The sequence below is a fragment of the Mirounga angustirostris genome, unplaced genomic scaffold (genome assembly GCF_029215605.1).
Source record: "Mirounga angustirostris isolate CCGP_5_RB_7025 unplaced genomic scaffold, mMirAng1.0.hap1 SCAF_14, whole genome shotgun sequence".
In the NCBI taxonomy this organism is placed as follows: domain Eukaryota; kingdom Metazoa; phylum Chordata; class Mammalia; order Carnivora; family Phocidae; genus Mirounga; species Mirounga angustirostris.
Window position 1 is genome coordinate 38,410,810 of NW_026991722.1, and position 13,594 is coordinate 38,424,403.

The 13,594-nt window shown below is 38.7% G+C and overlaps 1 protein-coding gene across 1 annotated transcript in view; it reads right to left on the bottom strand.

Moving 5' to 3' along the window:
- The window catches only part of ASXL3 (ASXL transcriptional regulator 3), a 150,739-nt gene that overhangs the window by 95,088 nt on the left and 42,057 nt on the right, over window positions 1–13,594 (bottom strand). The window contains exon 5 of the mRNA XM_045887947.2: window positions 1,024–1,145. Coding sequence (XP_045743903.2) covers window positions 1,024–1,145 — 122 coding nt within the window. The remainder of the gene's footprint in view (window positions 1–1,023; window positions 1,146–13,594) is intronic.

The window sequence follows — 13,594 nt, forward strand, 5'->3', positions numbered from 1 at the left end:
ATACTTCTATGCCTACACTTGGTAAGGGTCTGCAGGAGGTGTGATGGAGGGGGCTGTCATAGAAAGAGCAAAATAAATATAGAAGAGGAAGGCAGTTAAACAAGGGAAAATCATGAAGTTTCACATGAACGGTCACATATATAAGCTTTCCACTTATCGACCACATTACCGTCATGCAATGTCCCCTTCTAACCATAGCGGCTCTTCCTCCCTCTTCCATGCGCAATTCAGAATTTGCCGGCATGGCAGCAATAGTTAACATCTACTGAGTGGCTATCAGGGGTCACTCACTCTGCAATGTGCTTTCAGTGTCTCACCTCACAGACTTCTCAGATCATTCCCATGTGAAAGGTACTATTATTTTCCACATCCTCTAGAGATTAAATTCAAGATTCAGAGAAGAAAAGCGTCCTGCTCAGAGTTGCAGGAATTCAACCAGGGTATTTCAGAGCCTAGCGGCCAATCTTGCAGCCATTCCCTCCCATCACCATCTTGGCGCAAGGACACAGAGATCAGGACTGCTTAGGTAATATCAAGATGATATTGCACATTAACCTCCATTCAGCACCAAACACTGGTAGACATTCTTGATAAAAGTAAGCCACAATTCCTACTTTTCTTAGTTGTAACTTAATGCATCTCAGTCACAAGGAAGAAATTATCTGTTTATTTTTTACATCAACTATTAGTTAAGCATGAGGCCACAGAGACATTATTTTCAAGATATGCAATGCATTTATGGAACCTAAAATGTTTACTATAAACCTCACACAAGAAAATCTTAATATAAGTTTTTATGGTTCCAAGCACATTCTCCCTCTTCTATTTTACATTAAGGTTCTCAGCCAAGCCTCTCTAGTTTTTAGCATAGAGTAAAATTAGCGTATGAATATTATGGAAGTGGTTGAATTCAGGACATCTCTGTTGCTCTCTGGCGACTGTGCTCTAACTGATTTCACCTTCTCTACCTCACATCCATTACTTTAAGGAGGTCGAACAAAGAATGAATGCTAGCTCTCTTACCTGTTTAAGAGCCTTTTTGGTGTGTTGCTGAAAGGAAGACGCCAACTTGCTTTGCACTGCTGTGTTAGTAAGGCTTGAATCTCGAGTGGAAGACGCTTCATCAGTTACCTGCTTCGCACAAACTAGAAACAGAGAGAGATAATGATATTACTAATTTGAATTCCTTTTTTTAAATCCACTGTAATTAACTCACTTGGAGCTTCTCTCCAATTGAAAATGGATACCTAAAATAAAGCCAAATAGCACAGTGAAAAGAAGAGTATCTAGATTTGAGAGAAGAGATCACTTAATAACTGTGTGGTCACAGTTACAAGTAACCTTTCTACTCCCCCGTTTCCTTACTCACTAATTGATGATAATTCCTATGTCATAGGGCTATTGTGCGGACACACAAAAAAAGAGCATAATATCTGCCTCAAGACTTGGGAGTCAGTAGATACTTTCCAAATCTGAATATGCAGATTGAGCAATACATAGTCTTTTGAAGAAACAATGTAAATTTATGAAATTGTTTCAAATCTACCAACCGCCATGGTGTTCTTCCATTTAACAGCCCTCCTTCTATAGACTCCCTGCCTACTGGGACATGTTTACCTTGTCCTATGGGCCAAGTCATCTATCACAGAGAAGGAAAAACAAAAGCCAAGATGCTGGGTGTCAATTTAAGGCAATTATTTTCAAGAACATCATGCCCTCTGCAGATAACCATATTATCTGTCCATTTTTGCCAGAGTCAAGCTTTCCTGTTGCCTGTTCTAGAAAGGACATTTTCTTCAAAAAGGCTGTTTTTTAGAAGAACCAATGTTTCCCTGACATGGGTGACAAGGGCTCACATTCACTTTCAGCTCTGTGGAACCTGGGTTATAGCCGGCACCCATCCTTGGCCCTCAAACGTTCCACCCGAGAGACAAGGCTGAACACTCCATGACTCTGGCCACAGAGATGCAGGCCCTCTTCTGTGCACACCAGAGGGGAAGGCATTATTTGGAAAATCAAAGTAAGGAAGCACTGTGATTGGTGTCAGAATGGAGGCAGATGTCAAAGGCAGGAGGCAAGAGGAAGTTAGATGGAAAAAAAGAACTTGAGAACATATTGGAAAAGCTCAAAATATGACTTTTAAGGGCACCAGGGTTAACACTAATCCAAGAAAATTTTCCAAGGAACAGTAACTTGAGAGGATTCTGACCTGAGCTTTAGAGGCAGGTGGAGGAGTAAAAATTATTCTAGTCAAAAATGGAAGCATATGCACGTGCACAGTGTTGAGAACACTCAAGCTGCTTTAGATAGACTCAAGCACATGTTGCCTAGAAATAAAAATGCGGCTCATGAAAGAGAACGTTGGGAAAAAAGAGTCAAGTTTTGTTTTAAGACAGAAAGTAATTAAGTTCCTGAGGACTAAACAAAATGAACAAGTTTTAAACAATAATTATTAATTATTAATGCCAAGCGCATTACATATGTGATCGCCTTTCATCCCTGCCCCTTCATTGCTGCTTCCTTGCAAGATGGAAAGGTACTGCCTCTGTTTTGGAGAGAGAGGAAACTAGAGCTCAGAAAGGCTCAACAACTTGCCCACAGTAACAGAGTCAACAAAATAGCAGAGCTAAAAGCCAGGGCCAGACCCATATTAAAATATTTGGACTCAAAGCCCAGAACTGATGCAGAAAATTCAATGTCTAAAGAAGTTTAATTTAGTTGTATCCTGAAGGTACTGAAACCGGAGGTTAATAAGGGCAGGGAGATCAAGTCATTTAACCACTTACATGAAAAAATTAAGAACTGTGGGTGAGAGTGATTGGCCCAGGAAACGCTAGGGTTGAAGAAGCCAAAGGATTTGCCCATGGACAAAGTCAGAGAAGTCCCCAAATTAATGATCAGGTGACTTGTTTCTATTTGATTCCATACAATACTTTTCCTTAAAACAGTCTAAACACTGTAGTTAAGAAACACTTTATAACACTGCTCCCATGACGTATGGCTCCCAGGCTTTTCTCCTTGCAATGATCACTAGAGTGAATGGTAACACTTTGCCAAATCTTACTCATCAAGAAATACCAGAAATTAATCATAGGTTTACATTCCAAAGATAAATTTACTTTTACAGTAATTACACAGTTGGCCTTTTTAATGTTCTGAAGTCTCTATGAAGTGAGACAAACTGAGGAATTGAGAGGAAGGTGGCAGAGAGGACAAATGATTCTAACTGAACAGACCTAAAAGTTGCAAAATAAGCCCAGCCAGAAGCAAACTGGGCATTAGCAAATATGTTTTATTACTTCACATTCTTAGAGTATTATCTCCCCCTTGACAAATGGAAACTTACTGATTAGTTAAAAAGGACCACCAAATGCCGTCCGTGGACTTTAGGGAATCTAGGGAAAATATGAGAATGCTTCTACATACCGGACATCCAAACAAATTTACCCATTTGCTTAGGAAGTGCTTTTATTCATAAGTCTTTCAAAAGTAAAATTTCAATGAAGCAGGATCAAAAAATGACAGATGCTGAATTAGTCTGTCTGCAGTGAAAGCCTTGCCCCCACCTGCCGCATTCATCTGACTGCGACAGTAAGCAGTACACAATCAGCCCGCCTTCCTGAGCAGAACAGGTATCTTATAACTTGCTCTATTCCCTCTGACCTAGGAAGCCATAGGGTATCATGATACCTGTTCCAGTACCACAAGATTTAATGCATATTTTGATTTAAATTCACTATTACACCAAGTTAATAGTGATTCACATATATTTAGTGTTTCCAAAAGGAAGAACTGGTTCAATTTGGAGCCCAGAACTTCAGATGGAGGGCAGGACAATAACACGAAACAGCATCAAGCAATCCCTTAAAGGCTTTTCTCAAGATGATTCATTTTTCTTTAACTTACCTCTATTTTGCTTTATCTTACATTCCATCCTATGCTCAGTGAAGCATCCTGAGAATTCCTTCCTACATAGTCAATTTCTCCCCTGATCCCCTTTTCTGGAACTTGGTCCTACTTCCCCAGATCAAACCATGTTTCCCTAATTATTTATTTCTGATCAAGTATTTATCAAACCTTTAAAAACAGTAAATGTAATAGAAAATGAAATCTACAAATGAGTATCCCTTTGGGTTAAAAGAAACAAATACCTATTTTTAAGGAAAAAAGTCAAGAAATAATAAAATGCACAACGTAATCCATAAGTTCCAAACAGTGCACCTGCGTGTGTGTTTGTGTGTGTGTGTGTGTGTGTACTGACAAAAAAGGACCTTTAACATGGGTGTATGAGTTATTTTATTCATGCTTTTGCCATGTATACGATGAGGGTGGCTGAATTGAAAAACACCAACTAGTTGGACTGTTGAGGTTCATGCAGATTCATATTCTGACAAAACATACGGTTTTTCACTTTTACTTCATTCTTGCAGCTATCTTAATAACAGATGTGATAAATAAATAATGCAGGGCTCATTTTAAACAGTTGCCTGAATATTTATAAAAGGGACTGAGTTTGGCCTCTGAAATACAAGCCAAAGAAAAATTAAAGAAAGGACCAAGGGAAATGCCCTGTATGTGAAATTATAACAGAAACCAGGAAACGGAAGAATTAGGACAGATGTTTTATCCAATGAATATCAAACACTGACAGGCAGCTTAGAAAGTGGTATCTTTTTGGCATCAAACAAGAATGGGGCTTTTTTTTTTTTCTAACTTCACTGGCATGATCACAAAACGAATGCCAGGATTTATACCTCAAAACCCCACAAGACTGCCTGCCCTTTCTGTAGGTAGACAAAATGAAGACAAGGAAACATTTTTTTTAAAGGTACAGAAATGCTATTTCTGTCTACATTTTGCTTGGCTGCCAAAACTAGGCAAAGCCAAAGACATAGTTAAAAGCTAATCTGCTTGTTTTATCTTCAAACAGGTAATGAGGTTCTCAGTATTTGTTGCTCAACTACCTCCACTTTCACTCACACTCAGATTCCCAAACCTCCCAGCCAAAATATTCTATTTGGAAGGCTCAGGACCAAAGAAAGATGGAAGATTCCACATCATCATGAGACCATCTTGAAGGCTAGAGAAACTGATAGCTGTCCAGCAAGACTGGATTTCTGACTCCCAGAGTCTCCATGTTGTCCTCCTGTCTCCCCTCTTTCATTCACCCTTCAACTCGAAAATGTGATCAAACTAGAAAATATGGGTTAGAGCTCATATTTTTTAAAGTTGAATGACAGAAGATATGGGCACTACTCCCCCCACCCAGTGTAATTACTAATCCATTGACAAGTGTACAAGAGGGCTTTGACCTTTAAACCAAGACACAAAGGAAGGAGAAATTAGAATGCAACCTTGACTTTGTCTCTCTCTCGTCTTACATCTTGTCTGCTTCCCCAACTCCCATCCTCTTTGATCCAACCAACTGAGACCCTGCTGTGTTTCCTGAACACAGTGACTTGCTATATTTATTGTAATTGCTCCAACTGTCCCTCATCCAAATACCCTTCTCCATTTCTTTGCCTGGCAAATTCATCTTGACAGACCAACCTGGAACAGCTTCCCCCAAAGCCTTCCTGACTATGCCCGTCTCTGAGGTGGACTTACTCCTCCTCTGCCCATGTTTCCTTGGAACTCAGTATATGAATTCATGGCATTCTTTGCAAACAGTGCTTCTGTCTGCCTCACCACCCACAAGTCCAGCAACTCAGGGACTTACACTTAGGTGCAAAGATAGGTGCAGAGCAGTTGATCTATAAATGTTTATTAAACGAAATTGTCAAATTTGATCTTCATGAAATGTATCTAAAGGGTCTATTTTTAATGTTAACATTCAATTACTGCTTTTAATAAGAATTCATGGAAGGGGAAGTCAGCAAAGCAGAGTTTAATTATTGTGGAAAAACATACATAAAAAGTGAATTTTTTAATCTTATGAAATTTTTTTAAATCATCCTAAAATCAATTAGGGAAAATATGAAAACCAAACCACAAAACATCCTATGCATGTTCGTGGAAAGTCACATGACCTGCTGCTCAATGTAAATAAACTTCCTTCTGCCATCCTGACTTGTTACCTTATTTTAAGAGGAAAGTCACAGCTTGGGGATTTTGCATAGTTAAATAAAAAATAATTTAAAAGCCAAAATTAGAAATCACAGTGCTTATCTGAAATGGCAGGAGCTATGTGAGGGCAGAACCACAACACAGACCAGGATCCACACACAATATAGTCCCTGCAACAAAGGTATCAATTGCTGTATGTCTCACTAAACCACATGGTAAGTAATAGGCTCTCAGAGGTAACTGGTGTTCGCAGGTCTAATCCAGGCAGGAAGAAGAACAGCCTTTGATCCATTTCATTTCTATCAATTCTCCTTTCAATTTTCTGATCAAACTAGATGCTATCAAAATAGTTCTCTGTAGAAATAATCCTGACATACATAGGCTTAATACAGTTTTTATAAATAAAAGATATAAATTGAAGAGCACAGAACACTGTGCACAGTTAGAATTCAATCACATTTTAAAAGAGAACTGAGTCTTAGAGGAAGCTTATTTATTTATGAATCATTCATTCAGGTGCAAAACTTTGGCTGAGCACCTTTGTGCCAAGCGCTGTATCAAATGCAGGGGGGCAAAAGCAAATAAAACCCAAGACCTGACTTTGAGATGATAAAGCTTTTTTAAAATGTATTTTTTCTAAGAACAATGGTATAGAACTATTAATTCTATCTGAGGAAAACCAAGTATGAAATCCCACCAGTGATAACTAAAATTTATTCTGAAAGATCGATAAGCACATAATTCAAAAGTATCCCCAGATGGCAAATAATCAAAGCAGCTTATGTTTGGATTGTGTATAGTTTATGTATCATACTTACATAGAAATTGTTCATATCAGATGTTCTGGATATACATAATAACAAAATACATGCCAAAACTGTTAAAAATGATTTAATAAGGACCAGGCAAACCCCATCTGACCCCAGAATCTTTCCTGGACTCCATTTCTTTCAGAGAAAAGGTAATTCCTTAATCCTTTTTGGATCCAGACTAAGGAGAACTACCTTCTCTAAAAGCATTCCTTATTCCAAGATAGTATAGATATTGAGATTTAAACAATTTCCCTCATTACAATAAAAGACAACATTCAAAGCACATGAGATTCCAAGAAAGGCCAGCAATTACATAGAGAAATACTGGCAATAAAATAATGAAAGTAACAATTTTCCCCTAAGAAACCTTCAAGGGAGAAACTGTCAAAACATTTGAAGTACTGATACTCGGTAACATTTAGACTATCATCTATGAATAAAATATAGCTAAAATAACTGAAATTTTTACTGTATTTTATATCCTGCTTCATTAGCCCAATAAAGCCCTCTTCTTAGTCAGAAGAGGGTTGCAGAAAAGGGAGCAAGATAAAACAAGAGGAATAGTGAATCAGATGATAATTACACTAGCAATTTCTATCAGTAAGAACATGCCCCTAACAAGATGTAATCAGGCTGATATCATAGGCTACAAGTGACGCTCATCTGATATCATGGAACTGGATAGACTGCAATTTCATTGCAATGTCCACAAATGGTTCACAGGCACTTTGGTTTGCCCTGGACAGGACACTGAAGCTCCACAGTTAACTAGGAAGAACATCTGCACACTGACGTATAGCTATAGGAGTCCCTCCTACAGGCACTCAATGTATCAGCGGAGCCATTTAGTTATACTCTTATCTCTGGATATCCATAAAAATATCCCTTTAAACTCAGAAAAGAGAAACTCAAACCAGAAATAAAAATATTTAATAGGAAAAGCTTGTCCTATAGGTACCTGCCTTTCACCACCTAACCCTTCCTACAGATTCCTCTCTCAGAATTATGGAGAGCAAAAACACAATAAACTGCTTGCACGGGGCAAAACAGTGGAAGCTATTTCTGTTATATGGCACAAAACCTGTGATCTTCTACACTGCATTAGGTTCCTGAGACATCTACCCAGAAATACAGCAATCCACTTAGAAAATGAGAAATAGCAAGAAGGAGGCAAGAAGATTATCATTAAAAGGTTGGTACAGGTCAAGGGTAAGTGCTTCCTCCACTTGTGGGCATCACTACTAAGTACTTTATGCTTTGACACGTAAAAGATAACTCTAGTATATAATAAAAGGGAGTTAGATAATGTACCAAGGTGGGTAACTGTTTGAGAAATGGCTATACACTGTCACTTTAAAAAGGAGAGAATGGATTATCTGGCATCAATGAAAAAAGTACTTTACTTTTTAAAGAATGGGTGCTTTGTTCATATATACTAATTATAAACTAACAAATCAAACAGTGGCTAGTTAAGATGAGTAACCTTTAATTCCGGTTTTATTTGAGAGGGAGTTTGCTTTTATTATGAGATCATACTCTTTTTGCAATCTTTATATTACGAAATATTTCTCTCAAGGCACAAGAAAAGAAGGGGAACGTACACTTAAATGGGTTACTTTATCAGCGCTTAGAAAACTTTCTTTTCCTCCATGACTGCAGGCTATTAAAACTGACCAAAATCCGTTTATACAAGAACAAAGTTCACAGTTCAAGGAGAAGTATGAAAGAAAACGAGGTTCCTAATGGGTAAAAGAAATGGAAAATAGTAAACCAAAAATGTATGAAAGAGCTGGGATAAGTCATTTGGAGAAGTTAAGATGAAGGGGGTGCTATCTACATGATGTCCAGCTGTTCTTCATCATCAGACAGGGAAAAAAAGAGAAAATTAGTTTAATTAACAGCACAAAAAGATTTCAGCATAAGGAAAAAATTCTTGACTATAAAGGTTATCAAAACACAGAGACAAATATAAAAGAGCCTGAGATTCCTATCCCTCTGGACATTTACTATTAGAATAATATCTAACTGAATTGACTGACAAGTCAAATGCTGGCTTGAGGTCCAGCCCACATGAACTTGAAGTCCACCATACTTCTCATGGATGCTGTGGGCTGGGATGAAAGCAGGGAGAATAAGGAAAGAGTGGGCAGAGGAGGTCTGATATCCTGCCAATGGTCATTTCTGACTGGGAAGAATATTCTCTTTCCTCCGTATTTTCTTCCATGTGTAACTAAAACAATACAATTTTCACATACTTAAGTTTCAGAATACTTAAGAACTCCCTTCCCTTATCGGCAAGATTCTAAGGAATGGCTGTCAGGTAGAAGTTGATCCTGAACACCCAGATGAAGGCACAGGTGCCATCCTATGGACAGTCACGCTGGAGCAACCACAGACTAGCTACTGGAAAGCCTCCAAACAAGACCAACACCACCACGAGGAAAGAAACACCAAACAGGGTAGCAAAACATCCTCCAAAGTTACTCAAAACGCTGTCTTCACAGTCTCCTCATTTTCTTTCCCCTGATCCCTGCTCTAAAATTGCCACTGATAAACTGTCAGTGTGACTACTCCCTGAGGGCATCTAAACCTTCATTAGTACACTTCTCACTTCCTCCAGGAGGCTCCTCATCTGTATGTAATTGATGTCTCAACAGAGATCCTATCCACACACTTCAGGCCATCTTAAAGCACTTTTCACTTCTGAAAAAAGACCCCTTAAACTGTGGCCTCTGAGCCAATGAAAACAAAGAGAGAGCTGAATAATGTTTCATTAAGTTAACACAACCCTGCCAAGAATCATACAATCAGAAACCCACTTATAAAGCTGGCCATAAAGAATAATGAAAAAGGACCATATAAAATTCTTCAAATGTTGGAAACATTATTTACCCTGGGATCTAAGGACTAAAACATAGGATATATGTTCTCTATAGTTTTTCCCCCTAAATAGAGACTTTTAAAATACTAATTCCCCCGGTAGAGTGCTGCTTCCTCTCTGAAAGCCATTAGGGTTAATAACAAGCAGAACCTTTTTTGATCTTTGTGGATGAAAATTGTACATTCTCCAGTTTCTTCATTTTAAAAAAATAGGATGGTTGCTTTTGATTCTAAACATGTAATATAAATCAGGGCCACGAAAAGAGAAATTCATTTTTTTCTTGTTAATAACAATTTATAAATAGAAGGTGAAGAGGGTGAAGACTCTCTAGTGATGCTATCATTTCATATAAAATATGTATGGGTTCTGCAGCCAGGAATGCACTGTAAGTCGACTTAATATGTGTGAGCAAACTCATGATATACCAATGTATTATGCTCACAAAACAACTCAGACACAAATATACCCATAAATCTCTGACTAAAATAGCCCATAAAATTCAAAATATTTTCTTTGGGTGACAGAGATCTATACTTATATTGGCATAAATGGCCATGGGTTGTCAACAAGGATATATCAAGTGATTCACCTAAATCACTCTTCAATCTCTAGAGCTAAAGCCTGTGAAATCTGAAGAGTTTACTTTCTGAAGTCTATATGTCTAATTCTCATTAACTTGAGAAACTGGTAGGAGTCTAAGAAACATACGGATAACTATAGTTCTGTGTCTTGTAAATCCTATAATCAATAATATACCCCCTTCCCCACATTGTAAAATTTTTCAACAGAACTTTAAAATAAAGTATCATGGCAAAAGATCACCCATTTAATAAGAATATTTCTCTGGCCAATTGACTGCAAGAAGAGGACTAAAGCATTATTATTATTATCTCAAATAATAAAGGTTCAAATGTTACTGACTGGAATCAATCTGCTAAGATTTTCTACTACCAGTTTTTTTAAAGTGCTTTTTTATATTTTTTACGTAATTTTATTTTATTATGCTGTGTTAGACACCATATAGTACATCACTAGCTTTTGACGTAGTGATCCATGATTCATTGTTTTCGTATAACACCCAGTGCTCCACGCAATATATGCCCTCCTTCACCGGGCTAACTCATCCCCCCACCCCTCTAAAACCCTCAGTTTGTTTCTCGGAGTCCATAGTGTCTCATGGTTCGTCTCCCCCTCCGATTCCCCCACCTCCCTTCCCTTCCTTCTCCTAATATCCTCCATGCTATTCCTTATGTTCCACAAATAAGTGAAACCATATGATAATTGACTTTCTCTGCTTGACTTAGTTCACTTAGCATAATCTCCTCCAGTCCCATCCATGTTGATGTGAAAGTTGGGTATTCATCCTTTCTGATGGCTGAGTAATATTCCATTGTATATATGGACCACATCTTCTTTATCCATTCATCTGTTGAAGGGCATCTCGGCTCTTTCCACAGTTTGGCTATTGCGGACATTGGTGCTATGAACATTGGGGTGCATATGACCCTTCTTTTCACTACATCTGTGTCTTTGGGGCAAATACCCAGTACTGCAATTGCTGGGTCATAGGGTAGCTCTGTGTTGGTGGGAATGCAAGTTGGTACAGCCACTTTGGAAAACAGTGTGGAGGTTCCTCAAAAAATTAAAAGTACTGTTTTAAAAAAAAATATTTCTTTGCTTACCCTCTTTGATGGTACAGTGAATGTCAGTTGATCTTCATTAATTTGAGGTAACTCTACGGTAGCAGAGGCTTATTCTTTGGATTGCCACAAGGGTATGTTACCATTTGATAGTTATTATTCACCTCAGCACTTCCCACTCTTTCATCCCAAAGGAGGAATGGGAGAGGAGAAGGAAAAAAACAGATGGTGGGACCCTCCCCATTTCCTTCTGCTCTCATTCTCCCCTTGCCCTGGCTCCCAGGTCCACCCGACCCCACACATCCCCCACCTTCTCTCTCTCTGATTATATTTTCAAAGTATATTTGTACAGCTGTTAGAAGTGCAGAAATTGTATCCATTCTAACTTCCGGTTCAAATATGTATTAGAAACAAAATCAGCAAGGAAATCACCTGAACCACTTCAGCTTCACGGACTTTATTATTGATTTGTAAGAAATCATGTGGTTTCCCACTCATTACTTCAGATAAGCCAGGGGTTCCTCTTTGTCAAATTCTCAAGTCCATAATCAACAGATTTGCACAAATGTGGGGAAAGTAAAACTGTATCAATGACTCCTGGCTAACAGTGTTCCTTGGGATTCCAAGGGAGGATCACGGTGGTTAGAGCCTGGCTTTTGTGCTTGCCACTTGGATGAGATATTTAACTTATCTAAGTTTGTTTTCTCACAGGCAAAAAAAAAAAAAATTAAAAATAGAAAAATTAAAAAAAATTAACAGAGCCTAGAAAGATTATTTATCTCATAGGAATATTATGAGAATTAAACCATCTATGTGCGAACAGCTTACAAAGGCTGGGCGGTGGAGGCAGTCCTTTTCAATATCTAAGTGTGGCAAGTTTGATGGGCTATACACAGAAGTATATGATATTTACATGGATAGGAAATATACTTGTCCTAAAAAGAAGCAATTGTGGTTTGCCATAAGCTGCAAAAGTGGGCAAGTCAAGGAATACTCAAGGAAACAAGCTATTTACTATCCGTTCAGTGATTCCCCAAAGCAATTTCTCTCATGTAACTTCAAAGGAGAGACCAGGAAATTTAGTCTTGGTCACATTAGCTGGAGATGTGTGGGTATGTGTTATTTTAAGAAGTTCCTATTCACATTTCAAATTAGGGGAGTTTTCTTTCCCCACTTTGTTTTAGCTATTGGCGGAATGCTCCCACCTGGTCGTCCACCCCTTTCCAGCCACTAAAACCCTCCCACTGTCTCTTCTGAAATTCAGAATTAGTCAGTAAGCAAAATCTCCTATTAGCCTCCATCTTTTCTCTGAAAACTCCTCTCGCATCTTCATTTACAAAAAAAACCCGGCTCTCTCCAATAATCACTACCTTCCCCTAGAACCCTCTCAGGTAGAAACCCCTTTCTTTTCCACACATCTTGTACTACCGGGCCTGGAAATGGGATTGGTGATGTCTATTTTCCCTTGCTGCTCCTTAGATGCCCCCAGCCTGCTATCTCATTCCATCAAACCAAAGTAGCAACGATCCCTCCTTCCTGCACGTACCTCTCAACTCCCGGATTACTCCCCTACAGGTTTCGAAGATTTTATCTCCTAAATGTCACATCCTTTTGATGCTAGTTCTAACATAACTGTTTCAATATCCACACAGATGATTCTCTAATATTTTATACCTGGGCCACCACCAGCCTTTACGTCTTTGTTCAAATAAGAAAAAACAACATATCCTTCAGGGAGTCCCAGCTCCATCCCGTAACACTAGGCTGGGCAAACAGAGGGCTACTGAATTTCAGCTGCTGCTGATGGTTGCCTTCAGTCAGGCCACTCTGAAGAGGGTAAACACTCTAACCATTCATGACAGCCTTAAACCTAGGCTCCTTCTTTCTTTCCTCTCATCTCAGATATACATTACATAATATTGTCCTAACCTCAGTTTCATGTATTCCCCTCTGACATCACCTGTCCTTCTAACTCATTTTCTCTAGAACACCAAATCAAACAATCCTTCCACCCCAAGAAGACCTCCCCCTTCATGCCATCCCTCATGTAATCCTGTCCTTACTCACCTCCACAACCAACTTAAATACCATGGAGACTGATCCTAAGTACTCCATTTCATGCATCATTAACTCCTTTGTCCCTCCCTCACTTCTTCATTCACACCTGGCAAAATCCCAACTCTGGTCAAGTCCAA